This window comes from Glandiceps talaboti, chromosome 23 (assembly GCF_964340395.1).
Source record: "Glandiceps talaboti chromosome 23, keGlaTala1.1, whole genome shotgun sequence".
Taxonomy (NCBI): domain Eukaryota; kingdom Metazoa; phylum Hemichordata; class Enteropneusta; family Spengelidae; genus Glandiceps; species Glandiceps talaboti.
In genome coordinates, this window is record NC_135571.1 from 11156464 (window position 1) to 11176870 (window position 20407).

A 20407-nucleotide genomic window follows, 5' to 3' on the forward strand; every position below is an offset into this window, starting at 1 on the left:
GTATAGACATTGTATTTAGTTTTATTTCGGTGACATTTTGTAATATCCAAATGAAAACTTCTTTTCTGATAATTCACACATGAAGTTCAGTTCAAAAGCTCTCTCTCTCCATTCAAGTTCAAGTTCAAGACGGTTGTAAAATAAAAAAATCCAAACTGTTTTTCTATTTCTTTTTCCTTTTCTTCTTTTTCTTTGTTCCACCAACAACTTGAGACACATGTTTTGGAATATCAACACTGTCTGTTTCCATGGTATCATCTGTTTCCTTGGCAACAGAATCAGTATCTTCTGTTGCCATGGCAGCATTTTGAGAGGATGGTTGGACAGCTGTGTCTACAATGAGATGTTCCCTATTGCCAAAGTGTCTAGAAACTAAGAAAAAAAGGCAAATATATTATTACCAAAACTGAGAGATACAATTAGATGTTATTCCTCCAAATTTTTCTTCGTTCAGCCAAGGAAAATCCAAGTGACCTAAGGGGTCTTTGTCACTATGACTCAGTGACAACCCTTAGGTCATGAGTATTTTCTGGCTGAATGAAAGGAAAATATTGGAGAATAACATAATTATACCACCACCAGTACTATTAAAGACAAAATAACAGAAGGGTTACCCACAATGCAAGAGTTCTGTTAAAACCATTAAATGACCTCTGACCTGTACCTATCAGTAATATATCAACATCTATGTATACAATTTTGTTCATCTTCCTCGTAAAAGAACTTTACACAAAATCACACTGTACTTCCTTGACTTGTTGTCATGACTACTATGTGAAATTCAAAGTTTTTGTATAAATGACTCACCAACACTATATGACATTATATCGATCACTCGGAGTCCCTCCTTTTCACCTCCTGTTGCCATGACGAATGGTGAATCAGGGCAACCACATACACAATTGAGAGCACCCATTTTAAGATCCTTAGATATTACACACTCTGGTTTATTATCCTGAAGAGGAAAAATTGAAGAAAATTTGTTATCGTTTAGATTTGAGTATTGTGTACATTTGATATGTAATAGTTAAAGTGGCACAAGCTGAGCCTGAGCTTTTTCACTTTTGTGAAAACACTTCGATAAAACTCTTCTTAGTATAATGTTAATGTCAATGCATGCCTTCTATGACATTATAATTTGTGTTCTGGCATTGTTAGAACTGTTGATTATATAGTAGGGAGTTCTTGTATATTTTTGATATGTATAAAAATTACATCATCGGATCGTTTATAAGTTACATCAATTAATACCAGGTTTGAGTTCAGTCAATTGCAAGTGATGGTTAATTATACATCAGTAAGTTGAATACTGTGAGTACTTTTTAATTTGCAAAAAAATAATGACATCCTAAAAACATATACATTCAGCATGTGTCCCTTTAAAGCCCATAATGCACTGCCCGAGCTACAGAAGCAAAAAAACACTAGCCTAGGTGGGCTCCTAGGTGTGTGTATGTGCTGCAACGATGCAATGGAAAGCCCTTGTTTGTTATGGGAAGACAATATGGGTAAATCCATGCCAGGTAGTTATCAGCATTTGAATACACCTGTTTCTCTCAAGCTCATTTCATGTGTCTCTTCCGAGACATGTGACTATAGCACATTGTAGTACACCCCCCTGATAATACTGATGAGATGTATGTGAACATTTGAGATTTGCTTTCAAGAAATTTTGGGAATTGTTTCCAAAGAAATGGTTTGACTCTGCGAGTAGAAATTTTCATTACTAACGATTTAAACAGTAGTTTATATGTATCGGTGTCATGTGTACCTTGTAAAATCCTAATTATACTAGAACTATGAAAGCACACTCACCAAAATGCAGGAATACTAGTACCCCCCTGTTTTGACAAGATTGTTACGCATTTATCAGCTGATGTTGTTACTAGGCAACCGGTTTCTTACCTGTATATCCCATACTTTGATGCTTTTGTCAGCTGATGTTGTTACTAGGCAACCAGGTACTTGACTACTGAGGGTAAGGCCACTCACTGCATCAGTGTGAGCTGATAATGTAAATAGTGGTTTATCTTGTCTGACATCAACGTAATATACAAAACCTTGATCTGTACTGGCCTGAAATGGACAAGAAATATAGAGTGGTGAGGTTAAAGGTCAAGAGACACTTATTTAAATAAAGCTTCTTTTTACGTTCATTTTGGGTTTTATTTTATCAATTTCAAAGAAAGCCCAGATTTTGAGTGTTGGCTAGAGAATGGAAGAATCAAAATATGGTATAGAACACATCTTGTTGAATTAGACTACACATCAATCATGTCTCATCAACAATCAGTGTGTTTGCTAAGGTTGCGGAACCCCGATAACAGAATGGGAGAAAGGGGTAAAAATGGCAGTGTTTCCCTATAGAGTCAAGGGTAATTTTGTTTGGGAACCCTGGAAAAATGACATGGGAACCCAGTAACAGAAAGGGAGAAAGGTGTAAAAATGGCAGTGTTTCCCTATAGAGTCAAGGGTAATTTTGATTGGGAACCCAGGTAAAATGACATGGGAACCCCTGTAGATTTTACCTAGTCACCACCCTTAGCAAAACATTGGTAGGGAACCCTGGTAAAATGACATGGGAACCCTGGTAATTTTGCCCAGTTACAATCCTTAGCAAAAAGACTGGCAATTTATAGCATGACATTTATATAGGACAGCCCCATTGTTATTCTAACTAAAATGATGTTACACAACCAGGTGAGATTTCAGAGTCTTACAAGATTTCACTTTTTGTTTTCATATCGATAACAAAAACACTACAAATAAACAGACCAATCAAAAACACAACTTTACAGTTACCAGTCTAGGTATGTGGCCAAAATATTTTTCACTCACCAAAAAATTATAAGGTGAAAAGTGATTCCAAAGAACTCTCTCAATTTCTCCGTCAAACACCCAACTTTTATGACCATCGGTGGGATTCCTACAGTCAAAGACTTTCACACATCTGAAAAAAAAATTCATCGTATGATGTTAAATACATTGAAATTTTACTACAAACCTAAACAACTGTTCACACTTCTGATCTTTTCACAAATAATTTTAAAGACTTCTAAATACTTTAAAGGCGAGACATGGGTATAAAAGGCCCCCTAACTTTGTGGGGGTTATCATCAAACTTGAAAGCATACAGTGAATAACGCAGCGATTCCGCTATGAAAATGCATGACAACAATGAGCAGTTGGTGATTCTGGTAATACGTTTGGTAAGTGTAGATGTGTGAATGTCTTGGGAATGGCATTATCCAAACCACATGTGTTGTTACAGAAATTTGATATTTATACATGGTATGTACAATTCTGAACAAAGTATTATCGAACTGGGGCTATTTCATTACTGGTACTGAAAAGCTGTTACTATTCATTACTCAAGATAAGACGTCAAGGTGTTAACGACAATCACAAGGGTGGCCAGTTCCCCCTTTAGCACTTGAGTGTTCCTTTAATATCAGGAATCGGTGGTGAAAGGGTTAAGTTTGCAGTCACTCAATCGAGGACAAAATTAGAGTTGACTAATTTTACACCAACAGTTGTGGTTTAGATAATCCATAAACAAAACTACTAAACTTTGGAGTCAGAAACCTATTTTGATACATTCTACTCTATAGGACTTCCTAAAGTGTGCGGATGTGTGAACACTACAGGCATGTTTGTCTCACTGTATAGGAAATATTTGCAAGAAATATCCTGATTGTTTTTACAATAAAATTGAAGCAATTTAAACTTACTTATCAAAACCACCTGTAAGTAAAGACTGTGCTTCAAATGGATGCCACTGTAATGTCTGAACCTGTAATGTAACAACAAAAATTTCTTTTATTTCTTCCTTTTTTTCTGGAAAAACTGCAAAGGAAAACACGTTACGAAACAGATAACACAATTGCAGGGATATATTGTATCTTCACAGAGTGACAGAGATCATTTTGATTGGCCAGGAAGCAGTGTTGCTTGTATTCTTAATGATAACTAAAGCTATGCCTGCATTCCAACCAGTTGAACCCTTACAAGTAGTTAAAACCTGATGTAGGTACAGGTACAAAATGTAGCCTGTCAAATGAAATCATAATAATCAAGAAAAAAAAATCACTCTGACATTGTATGTTATACTGTAGTTGGTGTCACACCTTTTTTTAAGTACTTGGACAATGACATTTCGACCAAAGTTGTTTTGAAAAAAAGTTAATTTCAGAAAATTTTTGATGAAATTCGAATTTATTTTGGACTGAAACAATACAAATAAATACCTTTAATGAATTAATCACAAAATTTGGAAATAAAAGTGGTCGCATACTCCAAAAAAATTTCAAATCAAACTGAACAGTTTTACATCTGCATCTTACACAGTACATAGTATAAAAATCTTCAAACTAAGTACGGTAAAATTACCTTATCTGTGTGTTGTTTAAGTCTTGTGACAGTCTTGCCTGTTGACATATCCCACAATGCAACTGTGTGGTCAGCTGACGCACTTGCAATGACGTTTCTGACAAGTTTATTCCAGGATAAATCCAAGACGGCATCAGTATGGCCGTCATGTTTGTCTTTTGATTTCTGGGGAAGTAAAAAATGTGTAAATTAATGGTATGGTTTACAACTAAATGTACAAGTATTTCTATCGATCTTGGATTTTTACTTAACAAGTTAATTCTCACACCAATCTTAAATATCAATGATGAGATCATCTTGTCATCTTATCACACCATGGACACAAAAACACAACAAACAGACAGACAGACAGACATACCAATCTGATTAAAATCCGATGTAGATGTCGGCTAATCGTGCATTGCTATCTTACCTTCGTTATTTAGCTTGAATTGACCTTCGTTGTACATGTTTACGTTTTTAGCCTGATAGCCTCCTCTACGATCAGGCTAAAAACGTAAACGTGTACTATGAAGGTCAATTCAAGCTAAATAACGAAGGTAAGATAGCAACGCACAATTAGCCGACATCTACATCGGATTTTAATCAGATTGACATACATACATACATACATACATACATACATACATACATACATACATACATACACACATACATACATACTTACATACACACATACATACATATATACAGACACACACACACACACACTCACAGACTACTAGACAAGCAGACACTCTATCAAGACTTAGCCCTCCTAAACCTCAGTTCAGTATCAAAGTTTAAAACACTTAGCTTCCCATACCTTGTTTTTCTTCTTCTTTTTATGCGTTCCTAATGAAAATGTTGGTTCTAAACACTCCACAAGGTCAAGATCCCAGATGTCAATGACAGGAGTCATACTACCAATTGCAACAAAATTACCTACCAATAAAAACAACTTAGATGTCAATCTTACAACTGTTATCTGAACACAAAAACAAAAACAACTACAGAATTACCTGTACTAAAATTTAATGTCAGATCCTTAGGAAGCAGTTTGAATTTATCATCATAGAATTCGTAGTGCCATGTCGTTTAAAAAAATCATTTTATTACAGAAAATGGGTTTGTAGCCTATTCATTTGGGAAAGGCTAAGTCATATTTACAAATGTCCAAGGGATACTTTTCTTTGTGATATTGGAAAATGTTACACATTTTGATATGAATATTATGGTATGTATTACCTGGTTTGTCTTCTGCTGGGTCAAAGTTCATCCATTCAACAGCCAATGGGAAAGCTGGTAACAGAATGTCATGGTGACAGTATAACTCATCATCAGATTCATTATAAACTGAAAGAAAATATAAAGATTTGATGAATTTATAGTTTTTTCAAGAGAATAACTCAAATAATTGTCAAAATTTTCTACATAAATTATGAAAATGAACAAAAGTAAAATTTGTATCCAAGTTTACTTCACTTGTTGGTTTGATGAGACTAGTGTTATACATTCAAGAAAGCTAACAGGACAGTAAACTTTCCACAATTCAGCATTTTTGTCAGCGAACACCAGAAATATATGACTTCAGTTTGGGAATTTAAAATAAGATAATAGATATTCTCTTCATTCAGCTATGGAAAATATGAGTGATCTAGGTGGCCTTGTCACTATGAGTCTGTAGCAACTAGTAGTGACAAACCCCTTAGGTCGCAAGTATTGTGATTGAATGATGTAAAATATTGGGGAATAATGTAATTATAACTCTTGATGTATAATTCATAAAAAAAATGGGAAAATAAAGGCTTTGACTCATATTTCGTGCACTGGAGAACCAGTGACGTAGATACAGGTTGTCATGATTTAGACCAGGGTATATATCCATATTTTCTGTTGAAAGGTAATATCTTGGCTTGTGTATGATATAATAAAACAGTGCATACAATATTATATATCATGTCTTACCATATACTTCAAGATTACTGTAATCTTTTTCAGCCTTGCCCACTAATATCAAATTATCAGTTGGTTTGATGGTGAAATCTTCTATGTCTTCTTCATCCTGCGTAACAATATTTATTTATTTACCGTCTTTAAAATACATAATTATAGTCTTATTTAATAATATGACAACCTCAATGACACGTGTGAAAGTGTGGCGTACTCTTGGATATTTGCATACGTGCTTGCAGCGATATCTGCAGCCATATTTTCACCAGATAAGTAGTTTTTACTTTCTATTTATCAAAGCACCAATAGGGAACTTGCAAACCCGCCATGTTGAATGTTGCATCATGGGAAATGTGATAATAACTGCAATTAACAGAGAAATTATCCCCGAGTACCCACACTTTGGAACTCACTTGGCATTCGGTTGTCATTATTATATATGTTTATCCGACACAGCAACTTTCTGTAATATTCATACTGTGTGATCACACAATTTCATGGGTAAGGAAATCGCATCTGCATACTTGCATATCATTTGCATATCATGTGCATGCAAGTATGTAATAATGTTTTCATTATTGCACTCTTGCAACTTGCAAATATAATTAGTATGTATGCACACCAGAACAAACATACATGTAGACAGTCGAGGGAACCTCTACTAATTATGATACAACCCAGCTGACTCTTGGTGGGAACCGAGACTGCAAAGGTAAGAGGCGCATGAGCTAACTACTCGGGCACCAACAATCTCCTAATACAAATGGTAGTGACTGGAGGTCATATCACAGGGTGCAGCAAGCATGTAATCGACTGATCAATCAAATACATGCTCACTGCACCCTGTAGTCATATATTGAGTTTCAAAAGTTTGAAATATAGGGGAATATTTGAAATTGACAAATTAGTACAAATGGTTGAGATTGGGGGTCATATCACAGGGTGCAGTGAGCATATAATCGACTGATCAATCAATTACATGTTCACTGCACCCTGTGGTCATATATTGAGTTTCAAAACTTTAAAATATATGGGAATAGTTGAAATTAACAAATTAGTACAAGTGGTTGTGATTGGAACCTACTAGCATTTAACCATTTGGTACTCAATTTTCACCAAATAGCAATACTGACAGTCAGGAATGTATTTTAGATGAACGTAACAATCTGTAGGCAAGTAGTTTTCACTTTCTCTTTATCAAAGTACCAATAGGGAACTTGCAAACCCGCCATGTTGAATGCTGCATCATGGGAAATGTGATAATAAATACTAATCAAATAGTATTGTAAACAATATTGTTACATTGTTTTTAACCACAAATGATCAATTCATAGTCACCCTGATCATTGTGGGAGGTTTATTTTATCGGTAGGTTTCACGATAACCTCAGATAATCCCATAGTCCTTTGCGTCTGAGCATGCTCAGTCTGGATTGCAAGTTTCCTATTAATACAATCTGTTTTGAAGGAAATTCTGAAACAGGAGAAAACATAACTTTGGGTTGTCATGACAACAACACAGGTGATTGAATGTCTATAAATTACTAAAACATCACAGATCAGTGATTTCCCAATTACCTCATCTTTCATTGTAATATAGGGATCCTCTCCATCATCTGCATACACAGCTAGGGAGGCTAAAGCATCAGCTAGACTAGCGCCCTCTACAGAGTGAAAGATAAAACGACATTAGGTAACATCTTTGAAAGTGTTAATGATCACATTAGTAAATATAAATTATAAAGTATAAATCAGGCAAATTTAAAGGTAATAAGTGCAAATCAACAAATTTCAAACAAAAATATCACAGCCTAGTTTACCAATTTGGTGATTTATAAGCTGAACTAAATATCAATTGCAATCAGATTAATCCTGAGACAACTCATACGCTCAATGCCTTTTACTAAGTCAGGGCTCAAAATTAATTCTTTGATAGTCCCAGTGGGCTACCAATTTCAGATATTGTTAGTCCAAGGATGGTGACAATAGTCCTATATTCCTGAACTGAAAACAGAGTTCCTCTATTGGAAACATTGTGTTATCAAAATACTTTCATGTCCGTAAATCTTCCATCCTTTAAATCATCACATAATCAGAGGTAGCCTGAGTGGGCTACCAGCTGTAAATCATCACATAATCAATGGTAGCCTGAGTGGGCTACCAGCTGCAAATTATGGTAGTCCCATGACAAGAATTGGTAGTCTGTGGACACTAGACTACTGTTAATTTCGAGCCCTGTAAGTTGACTTTCTTGTGGATTATAGCATACTGTACTTCATTTTATCTACCCATCTGATGGATATTTCTCTCACCTATATCTGGTTCTTCATCATATTTATCAAGATTATATTCTGCAAGTTCATCACTGTTTTCCTGCTCATCTTTAGTATCTTCTGCATCACCTTCTTTCTCCTCATCACTTCCATCTCCAGCTACATCTTCTGAATTTCCTTCTGTTTCTTTCAAAAGATTCTCCAGCTGTTCTTTGCTAAGTTCTACTTTGTCAGGTGTTGCCTTGGCAACTCCTCTTTGTACCCAAGCAATGCTTGATATGATTGAGGTCATACTGGTGATGGTGTTGTTCTACAACAATTCTCTTGAAATTAATTCTTTACAGTTGAATGATTAGTCAGGGATAAACTACTCCATGGAAAGTTTTGAGATTGTCGAAGTTGGGTGTCTGGATTATCCTATGAATCAAAATTGACACAAAAATATGGATTACCATGACAACGGTTGTTCTGAAAAGTGAATTACCTTTTAAAACTTCAAGGAAATATTAATATCCAATACTGGTCTACAAATCAATTTTAAGTTACAAAGTGTCTAGTAACACCACAGTGGCAACAGTCGCCCCTTTACTGGAATGGCTTTTGACACTCACCACCAATGATATTCTCTACTTTGGACATTTTTTGACAAATAAATCACACAGTTCAATAAGTTCTTGTTTAGTGGGTATTGCCACCATGCTAGACTTGGGGCATGGATGTACTAATCTCACTAATACATGCATGGTTAGTGGGTCTACTCTCTTCTTGCTCAATATTAAACACTCAACCTAGCTCCCTAGCTTCACACAAAAATGTCTTTTGTAGTATTGTATATTGAGTTAAGTGTTCAGTACCAGAAACTCTTGGTTTAGTTTGATTGTCAGTGTTACCATTCATTGGGATTATATGTAGGTGAGAATATGTGATAGGATCATACGAGATGGAGTATGTGTACATCACTTCAAGTCTACATGCAATATTTCAATGACCATTCAGTACAGTTATTCAGGTTGCTTCCAATCAGTGAATATGAATATTTCTCAGCCTACATCAAATCTTAAGCTACATTTTTTGACGGAAATATATCAGATTTAGTGATTGGGATTAACCTACCTTTCACTTATAACGTCATCCACACACTTAACCGATGATCGATCGTACACATGTGTTTTTGTGATGACCTGTGCACCGGAAGCACTTACTTATGGTAATCATCCACGATGAGGGCGCTCTCCGAATGTTTTCCTCGATTGATTCGAAATCACCAGTTTACAGTACAAAGGAATTGCGTAGGGGAGCGAGAAGTTATTAGTTTATTGGCATTTTGAAGTCAGATAGGACATAAAGGCAAATTCCTTGTTGATCGAAAACTCTCGAAAGGAGGGATTGCCAACAACATTTTTGTGACGTAATTCTTGACCACGTAGCTGAATATCACGTGGTTCCTACGTCACTAGCCTACCATCAAAATGGCGGATCCTACGAAGACAGATATCCAAACGATTTTCAAGCGTCTCCGTTCAATTCAAACAAATAAGGTAGGGATAGTTTTAATTATTGTTCAAAAATGAAAGCACTGTTGATAAAATAACGGTCGACTTGGGATTGTGTCGCGTTTAAGACCGTCAAAATAACGAGAAAGCGAACAATCTGTCACCCACAGAAAACCCGTCAACATTTATCGCTTTGCCTTTAGTTTCTCATTTCGAGGCCGTATCAGGGCAAAGTCTGCGATTTATTCCGTAGTAAAGCAGTGATTCACACCTTGTTAGAGAAATCCAACCTCTTGTTATTATACACGCACGGAATTTCGCGATATTTGGTCAATTTCGTTGTAAGTTTAGAAATTTCAACCGGAAACTATTCTAACGTCTGGTACATCCTTGGTCGAGCGATCTGGTGTAGTACTTTTCATAACAGCTGATACCGGCATTTTTCTCAGTGTTCGACGTGGATGACCAACTCGTGTACAAATTCGTACAGAACAAATACACCTTGTTAGAAAAATATTTTAAAAATAAAAATCAGATTTGACCAGTTACTCATTTGATAAACAGGAAGAAATGGAAACCTGTGGATAATTTTACAAACGGGAAGTGTCGTCAAGAGAGGGGGCCAGGAAAACGTGAACACTGAAAAATTCATTCATAATCGTACGTACATGTTGTTCGTAACATCTGTGGATATAATCCAAATACGTCACATGTTTAAAGAGTGAAAGGATAATTAATGTTTGTCAATGCGATCTGCAAGTCTCAAATGACAGTTATGGTGATGAAGTTAGAGATATGAAAACCACGGAGTGTGAGCTGTGAGTGAATAAAATAGAACCATTTCGTGGAAGAACATGTAATATTGTCATTAAGAATCATAACAGACTTCCTGTTTTGAAAGTCCTGGAAAGCTACGCCCATCTCCATAGTAAAACAAAGAGAAATACCAAATTTTGAATTGATCATTCAGTCATGATATATACCTGTAAGGATATCACAAATACATTTGTTTTCGAAGCAATTTTTGAAATGTATTATATATCTCAGAAAATTGGTCTGAAATATTTATCTTTATTACAAAAAATATTCACCTGGTGTTGGTTTATTGATGTAGAATTCATTCACAGAACTGTTGTATCCAATATATAGATTTGAGTGTTGTGGCACCCATCCATCCATTCACTCACTATTTTGTCAAGGTTATGTTAAAATTGGACATTATTTTGTGTTAATGGGCTAGATATATCCACAACACAAGATCACAAACCCTCAACTGTATTTCATTTTTAATCATATTAGTATGTATCACCTGTGTGCCCTCTAAGCCAATTTGATGCACCACTGACTGACGCACACAATTTTTAGTGACACACCAAATTTTGGTGTTCTCCTATCTCTTACTATGTGGTGACCAGTGTGTCCTCTAAGCCAATTTGATGCACCACTGACTGATGCACACAATTTCTAGTGACACACCAAAATTTGATGTTCCCCTATCTCTTACTATGTGGTGACCAGTGTGTCCTCTAAGCCAATTTGACGTACAACTGACACACACAATTTCTACTGATGCACCAAAATTTGGTGTTCCCCTATCTCTTACTATGTGGTGACTCACAAGAAATGCCTGTTTTTATCATTTTGACTCACAACAAAAGTTGGCTATCACTAGAGGGCATACTGTGTATAACATAGTCTAAGGTAGGATTCCATGAGCCAGACAATGTAATTGTTCAAAAATATATATATACATTTATATATATATTTATCATATAATATGTTAATTTCTTCAAGCTGTCAATCATAAATATGTTAATTCATTTGCAGAACATGTACAGACAGTACTAGGGAAGACATAGACTAATAATATATTCACTTTTTCTCCAAAATAGTGAATATCCAATTTATTTGAACCCAGGTGTCAACAGGGGTGACCTTGTAAAAGTTACATGATTTTGGCTATGGTCTAAAATTATTTTGAGCTGAATAGTACTAAATGTTGAAAAATAGTGATTATCCAATTTATTTGAACTCGGGTGACAACAGGGGTGACCTTGTAAAAGTTACATGATTTTGGCTATGGTCTATAATTATTTTGAGCTGAATAGTGCTAAATGTTGAAAAATAGTGAATATCCAATTTATTTGAACTCAGGTGACAACAGGGGTGACCTTGTAAAAGTTACATGATTTTGGCTATGGTCTATAATTATTTTTAGCTGAAAAGTGCTGTATGTTGTATGTGTGGAATGTATGTATTTTATAGTATACAAATAAACAAGTATCAACAACTGAGAACATACTTACATGAATGAACACAATCACAAGGACTCCATGTCCAAAAGATACAATTTGTATTTACATTGTATTTGTATATGTCTCCTGCAATAAATGAGATCAAAAAACAGTTATATGTTTTACGGAGTGACTCTTAACAACAGTGGTACACGTTTAAACCAAATAATGGCCTCTGTTTTCCTGAATTAGAGCTTGGATCACCATCCTGGAAAAGAGATTTTGAATATTATAAATGAAATATTTAGTCATCACTTCTAAATCTGACATTGTAACCTTTGTCATTTTCAAAATTAGTGATTTGTAAGTTATGTTAACTCAGTTTATCTACTTTACTTGTTTTGTTTATTGTTTTACAGATTTGCTTTGACTGTGGTGCAAAAAACCCATCATGGGCAACAGTCACATATGGTGTTTTTCTATGTATTGACTGTTCAGCAGTACACAGGTCATTGGGTGTACATGTTTCTTTTATCAGGTAATAATATCATTATTTTGATACTCCTTCATTATGAAATATACCACATGGAAGTTAACATGGCCATATGGATGATAATTTATTCAAGACATATTTGTTTCTTAATCAAAATGTGGAAGAAGAGAACTTCTGTATTAATCATCTGCTTCAAGTTCAATGGTGAACATAAAAAGTGTGTCCACTAATATGTAGTCTTGCTGGGTTCTTTCGGCTGCATTTTGTAAGTTGTTTGTTCAACCATATGGAATCGTATAAAATATGCAAGTAGTGCCAGTATGACGATAGTGAGGTTTAGATACACGTTAGAGCATGTATACAGACACACACACACACACACACACACACACACACACACACACACACACACACACACACACACACACACACAGGAGTGTGATCATTTAGGTAATCATTGCTTGGTTCTTTTGGCAGCATTTTGTAAGTTGTTCGTTCGACCATATGGAATCGTATAAAATATGCAAATAATGTCAGTATGACAATAGTGAGGTTTAGATACATGTTAGAGCGTGTACACACACACACACACACAGGAGTGTGATCATGCAGGTAATGACGCATACATGTACAAAGTTGTGCTTAACTACATGTTCAGAACTCAAACTTAAAAGACAGTGGAATTGGCACATATGTGTTGGCATCTATTGTTAAAAGGCTGAACACATAGCTTTATTTTCCAAACTGTCTGGTACTTTAGACATTTTTCATACAAATGCCCAAAGGGGGAAAAAAACATTTAGTGTACATTTACATTTATCAACTCTTAAAAAAAAATTATGAAATTAAAAAAAAAAAATATAAAACTTAACACAGATTTACAGCAACGTCTACTACAGTACACATGGGTTGCCTTCGAATTACGTTACTCTGATGCTACGCATATAGGACACACATAAATACATTTGTACGTCCATCTAAACCCCTCTCTAGATGTCTTCTTTTGTTGTTTAGATTTCACAAGATCCTGTCATAGTTGATCTAGGTTGAATACTTAAAGAGTTTGTACGACAATTATGAAAGTTAACCATAGGAATATATTTGTTTTATTTTTAGATCTACTCAACTTGATACCAGCTGGACATGGCCTCAACTACGTGCAATGCAAGTTGGAGGAAATGCCAATGGAGTAAGTATAGTATTTGTTGTAGCAATCAGCCATGTCTCACTTGCAAGACAGTTGTGTCTCACTCACAAGACAGCTGTGCATGTTTGTCTCACTCACAAGACTGCCTGTCTCACTTGTAAGACAGTCATTTCACTCTCAAGACTGCCTTGTGTCCCTCACAAGACAGCTGTGTCTCACAAGAAGAACATGAATTCGGGTGCACTCCTGGAGGAACAGTCAAGGACACTGAATTATGCATTTATTTTTATGAATTAAAATAACAAGTCTTGTCACCTACTGCAGATTACCCCTGTATTTAATATAACCACTGGCATACTTGTATCTTTATGGTTCCTTGATTTTTCTTCCCAAGTGTAGTTATGCCAAGTTTTTAAAGTTATTCATATTTTCAACAATCATTGTCAGTCGTTCATCTTAATTAATTATTTTCTTTTATGTCATTACCCATTGTAGATGGTGTTTTTCCGTCAACACGGTTGTACCACCAACGACACCAATGCTAAATATAACAGTAGAGCTGCCCAGATGTACAAAGAGAAAGTTAAGAAGAATGCCAACGATGCAATGAGGAAATTTGGAACACAGGTATGGTTTTATGGATTGGTCATTTTTAAATTACTGTGAACCTGGAAATTTTCATAAAGACTTACTTTCGCATATTTTGCTAAAAACAAAATTGCAGTGACTAAAATGTCTTCTTGTATATGAACACAATGTACTAGTCTGGTAATTAGTAAAAATAAGTAATGACTAAAATGTCTTCTTGTATATGAACACAATGTACCAGTCTGTGGTATTTAGTGAAAATAAGTAGTGACTAAAATACCTTCTTGTACATGAACACAATGTACCAGTCTGGTAATTAGTAAAAATAAGTAGTGACTAAAATGTCTTCTTGTACATGAACACAATGTACCAGTCTGGTAATTAGTAAAAATAAGTAGTGACTAAAATGCCTTCTTGTACATGAACACAATGTACCAGTCTGGTAATTAGTAAAAATAAGTAGTGACTAAAATGCCTTCTTGTACATGAACACAATGTACCAGTCTGGTAATTAGTAAAAAATAAGTAGTGACTAAAATACCTTCTTGTACATGAACACAATGTACCAGTCTGGTAATTAGAAAAAATAAGTAGTGACTAAAATACCTTTTTGTACATGAACACAATGTGCAATCTGGTAATTAGTAAAAATAAGTAGTGACTAAAATGTCTTCTTGTACATGAACACAATGTACCAGTCTGGTAATTAGTAAAAATAAGTAGTGACTAAAATAATTCTTGTACATGAACACAATGTACCAGTCTGGTATTTAGCGAAAATTAGTTTTTGAGAATTAGCTGAAGACTCTAAAATCACAATCATGTATGAAAGTCCATAGTAGTTGTGTTTTGTTTTGTAGCTTCACATTGATGCAGGGGCATTAACTTATCTATTTGTGTTTTGTTTTATAGCTTCACATTGATGGAGGAGCATCACATTCTCCTGTAGCAAAAGAAGTTGATTTCTTCAAGGAACACACTGAGATAGAGAATATACCAAGTACAATTCCAGAAGATGATTCACTAAATAATGGTAGTCGTTTTGTATCCTCCACACCAGTAGCAATAAATAATAGTAACGGGCTTAGTGGTGCTGCAAAGCTTACCCCTGACAAAGGTTTGTACTTGGTTGGTGTGCTAGGGAGATTGGTCAGTTTCAAGCCTAGAAATGTTTAGAGTAAAACGTTACTTATTATCATAACTTTATAACTTAACAGGCGTGTACAAAACGGTTTTTAGTATTAAATTTCTTAGTGGTTCTCATTATCACATGACAATTTACCATTTCTATAATTTTAACGTTCACAAGAAGCCTTTTGTCCAAATTTACTCAACTCAAAATGTATAACTCTGAAACTTGGCAGGCGCATACAACACAGTTGTTAGTAAAATTCCTAAACAGTTTATGACTTCCACAAGTTTAACATTCCTTTTCTGTAGATTTACTCAACCAAACAAATATGTAGTGTCTTCACAGTGAAGATAAATGTATAAACAGATATTGTAACAGGGTACATTTTAGACTTGGAGAGTTGATTTTATCCATAATTAGTACAGTAACGTGTTCAAATCATGATTGTGTTTGGGTTGTGACTTTAAGTGCAGACTAAAAATCCCAAGTCCTTGTTTATAACTCGGTAATTACAAAAGTCTAACATAATCATGTAAAATCTTTGTTATTGTACATACAATAACAAACTTTTTTACATATTTTTTTTATAGCTTTTTGAAATGTATTGAGTTACAAACAGACTTAGTCAGTGTTGTTTCACATTGATTTTTCAAGTCGTAAGCCATCATAAAATTGTTTCATAAATCAAAAATCAAAAATAAATACCCAATCCTTATCCATATGGCTGCTTTAATATGTGTACTAAAAGTGATTCAATACTGTTCAGGGTGTATGGCTATACAAGGAAGTCAATTATAAAGTATACTAGTTGGACCTAGTGTAACTTGAAAACAAAGCAATGACTTTAGTAGTAAGATGAAAGAGAATTCACATACTGGAATTGTTTTTATCAAATTTGAAAACAAACCAATGACTTTAGTAGTAAGATGAAATACAATTCACATACTGGAATTGTTTTTATCAAATTTGAAAACAAATCAAGAAATAATAATATTCATGAAGTTAGCTTGAAACTGACCTATGGTAGTTGTCATAGCAATAAGCAGGTGGTTGCTGGGGCAACATCGGCAGCTCCTGTAATACAGTATGGTGTGATGCATCACTAGTAATTATCACCTACCCATCGGAATATATCTTTGTAATCTGTGTTTTTCGCATGAAAGGTTTTACATTACTTCACACACTGAACAAAACATGAAAGTTAAAGTGAGAATTGAAATGCTCTAAAGTGTCAAAATTATGTATACAGTGTTATATCATTTATTTGACTTCAGATAAAAGGAAGTTTATCAAGTTTTGAAAAAAATTCACAGACTGTGTTATCACTTTGTAGTGCTCACAAGGTCTGGATTTCATGTGTTAGCCTAGAACAATATTAGGTGACAGTTTACCAAGGCTATATCAGTAACACATTGACCATTGAGTGTAGAACGATATAACTTATAAGGTGATAGTTTACCAAGGCTATTTCCATGAAATGCTGATGTAGGAAGAGATAGACCTGAATTATTTTTAACTTTATTTTTAACTTTTATCTCAATACCTCAACATTACAGAAAAATGTCAATAAAATTTAAAAAACTGAAATGCTCATAGTTGCTTTTGGATCAGTTTTTCCACTCCTAGACATTAATGCATATATGTATGAAAGTAATACCCATATTGACTTACTGTTTATTTCAATTCGATAGTTATGAACTCTCTCAAATAATGTTTCCATAAAGGTCAGAAAAAAATTGCATGTTCAAAGTATACTTTCCAGCTAATTTGCATGTTTGCAAATGGAACATCTGGTTTTTGAATCTGACTCCAGTTTCTGCATGGTGTACATGTATACATATATTAAGAGTACCATGGATAATTCAATTATCTGTTTAAAATTTGTGGTGACAAAATTCAGTTTCCATTCAACATATGGTGTAAATGACAAATGTACAGGCAATGCTAAGTTTCTATGCATGCAAGTGCCTTGTGTATAATTTCCTGCATATTGCCAATGTTACATTTCTATGCATGTTGGTGAATTTATTTCTATTCGTCATAATTTCTGCATGCTTAATCCTCAAAATACAAACTCCCATATATACATGCATGCACAAATGTTATGATCATAAAGTTATGCACTTTTCTTGGTGTTTTTTTACACTTTCACAAATATGCATGAATGAGTTTTCAGACAAAATATGTTAGCCTGGCAAACTTTTTTTTGTGAAAGTTTCAAAGTTATTCATTTCGTGAAATAAATTTTGTTACAAATGAGAGTTACATCATATTGCACAATGATTCGCACTCATTGAAATTAAAAAAAAGTGATTATTTGAATTCTTCTATGGAAATAACAAAAAACAAAAAAACCTTGATCTTTTAATTGGTTTTAGATCATCAGATTGAATTTTGAGTTGTCCTTTCAGACTCCATATTATTTTCAAAGCTTGACACATTGACAGAACTAATAGTATTAATAGCATTAAAGTAGCCAGTATCCATTATTCATAGGACAAGTGTACATTATTCAACTCTCTTTGCAGAGAAAGATAGCTGTTGGAAACTTTAGTTCTAAAATTTTGGAGATTTCTATGGGAAAATATACACATAAAAATGAAAGTTATCAAAAATGCAGATATTACGAGTCAAACATTATAATAACTAAAATATGTATGACCAACAATATGCTGTGAACCATCACAATCTAAAACTGGTAGGCAACACAGTAAACATCAAACCCTGGAAGTGAACTCAGTAAATTTCAAACGCTGATAATTATGTTGGAAACTTCGAAAGTGAACTCACACTCGTTACACTATGTGTAAGATGTCATGTGATGTCATGTTTCTTCTATACAGGTGATGATGTAGACCAGAGGGCACCCAATGTAGAGGCAGCACTCAGTATGTCACCTACCACAGCTGTAGCTAAAGCTGAACCTAGAAAATCAACTATTGGACAACGTAAACCTGCTAGTGCAAAGAAAGGGGTAAGTAATTTGTAACTAAATACACTACAGGACATTTAGTCTAGCAAAGTAAGGGGTAAGTGATTTGTAACTAAATATGCTATAGCACATTTAGTCTAGCAAAGGAAGAGGTGGAAAGTTTAATACGTACTTGTACTCAGTCAACAGTTAAGCATATATCTCTGTTTAGTTTCCCTTGGTTTCCCTTCAGGTTTTCCTTTGGCATAGCCCTCTGTACGTAGCTCTTACAACAAAGACATGCTTACTGCATTTACTGTACTGTTAATATAATATTAGTAATCAGTATTCCTATGTTTGAATCAGGCTGCTAACGTACTGTTACATCGTCACAGAACTGTCCTGTTTGATGATCTCTCAGTACACTAAACTGACAAATAACTGCTACTATGGATTGGACGTCGAGTTGTTACTTTGATCTCTCTTACTGCGTTCTTGTGTGTCTATGTTTAAATCCTTGTTTTATGCATTCTCTTTTTTTCAGCTGTTTGATGTACTAAGGCATTTAATCGATACTCAGCTAGAGGTGCTTCCATTGAAAGGGGGAATTTACTATACAAGACAAGACATGGCTGTTGATTCCTCATGGCCAATCTTTGTATGTACACTGTTTAATGATAACATTTATTCTTATACAGCTTGGAGCCAAGAAAGGTGTTGGTGCACAGAAAGTAAAGCTGGACTTTGACGCACTTGAATCACAAGCACAGAAAGAAGATCAGAGGAAACAAGAAGCTGCTAAACCTAAGTCTAAGGAAGAAGCTGAGGCTGAAATGTAAGTACTTGCCAATCCAGACTGAGCGTGCTCAGATGCAAAGGACTTTGGGATTATCTGTGGTTATGGTAATACCTAATCTGGTCTCAGCATTGTTTACAATACTAATTGATTAGTATTTATAATCACATTTCACGTAATGCAAAATTCAACATGGCGGGTTTGCAAGTTCCTTATGCGACAGTAATATGACAGAATCCTATGATGCGAGAGTGCAAGTATGGCATATCTGGGGTATTTGTATGAGTGCTTGCTGTGTTCTCTGCAGTTGTACTTTCATAAGTGTAGGAAGTGAAGGTGCAGCAGAAAACACTGCAAGCATGAGTGTTAATACCCTGGAGTACCCCATACTGGAACTCATGCAGAATGAATAACGACTCATTGACGAGATATTTCAAGTTGTGTCTATTTTCACCTTGCATTCTTATCCAAAGTAAAGTATGCCTCACACATACAGAATAATTATTCCACTAAATTTTTCATACAGCTAAAATAAATATGGTTACAGTATAAAGTGATATACATGAATGTGATAGATTGACTTAGTATTCAATTTAACTTTAAAATTTTACCGGAAATTTTCGAGTGCATAGTGGGTCAATCTGTTGACAAAGACTGAAGTCGAAAATTTCGGGTAAAATTTTCAAAGTTGCGTTTGGAACAAAAGTTAAATGGAGTACTATGGTTTACCAACACAGATGAATTTCCCCATTTCATGATAGATTACTTGGTGATTGATAATTAATATTGATAATTATGATTTATGTAATCAGGACATCTATGAGATTGGCTTATCAAGATCTGAGTGTCCAACAAAAGAAACAGGAAGAGAAACTGAAGACTACGAATCCTAAGAAAGCCCAGCAAATGGAAAGGTTAGGAATGGGATTTGGTGGCAGAAGGTATGTATAATATATGGTTGTCAGGGGTGAACAAATCCACTGATCCTGGGTCCGGGACTAGCGATTTTTTTGGGCCGAC

The 20407-nt window shown here is 34.8% G+C and overlaps 2 protein-coding genes across 3 annotated transcripts in view; one reads left to right on the forward strand and one right to left on the reverse strand.

The window, feature by feature from the left end:
• Nucleotides 1-10897, reverse strand: LOC144453088 (periodic tryptophan protein 1 homolog). The gene is made up of 12 exons (XM_078144365.1): nucleotides 9707-10897; nucleotides 8633-9010; nucleotides 7899-7984; nucleotides 6337-6433; nucleotides 5617-5724; nucleotides 5195-5313; nucleotides 4390-4554; nucleotides 3732-3793; nucleotides 2839-2950; nucleotides 1906-2076; nucleotides 808-955; nucleotides 1-372 (listed from the first exon to the last, which is right to left on the reverse strand). Exons 2-12 carry the CDS (start codon nucleotides 8883-8885, stop codon nucleotides 164-166), a joined length of 1530 nt encoding a protein of 509 aa, XP_078000491.1. The 5' UTR covers nucleotides 8886-9010; nucleotides 9707-10897; the 3' UTR covers nucleotides 1-163.
• The window catches only part of LOC144453087 (ADP-ribosylation factor GTPase-activating protein 2-like), a 20270-nt gene continuing 9701 nt past the window's right edge, over nucleotides 9839-20407 (forward strand). The window contains exons 1-8 of one of the 2 annotated variants that reach the window (XM_078144363.1): nucleotides 9839-10131; nucleotides 12740-12858; nucleotides 13930-14002; nucleotides 14456-14587; nucleotides 15461-15665; nucleotides 18524-18654; nucleotides 19290-19426; nucleotides 20200-20328. In XM_078144363.1, the coding sequence (XP_078000489.1) occupies nucleotides 10063-10131; nucleotides 12740-12858; nucleotides 13930-14002; nucleotides 14456-14587; nucleotides 15461-15665; nucleotides 18524-18654; nucleotides 19290-19426; nucleotides 20200-20328 (995 nt within the window). In that variant the 5' untranslated portion in view covers nucleotides 9839-10062. The remainder of the gene's footprint in view (nucleotides 10132-12739; nucleotides 12859-13929; nucleotides 14003-14455; nucleotides 14588-15460; nucleotides 15666-18523; nucleotides 18655-19289; nucleotides 19427-20199; nucleotides 20329-20407) is intronic. The other variant, XM_078144364.1, reaches the window with a different exon arrangement.

What these genes read in the sequence shown, in the direction of transcription:
- LOC144453088 (XM_078144365.1), bottom strand. Translation starts at nt 8,885, where the DNA reads ATGACCTCAATCATATCAAGCATTGCTTGGGTACAAAGAGGAGTTGCC. An exon ending in ATATTACAATGAAAGATGAG is followed by an intron (nt 6,434 to 7,898) that starts GTAATTGGGAAA and finishes ATTGTTACGCAG; the next exon opens with GATGAAGAAGACATAGAAGA. An exon ending in TCAAAGTATGGGATATACAG is followed by an intron (nt 956 to 1,905) that starts GTAAGAAACCGG and finishes TTTCCTCTTCAG; the next exon opens with GATAATAAACCAGAGTGTGT.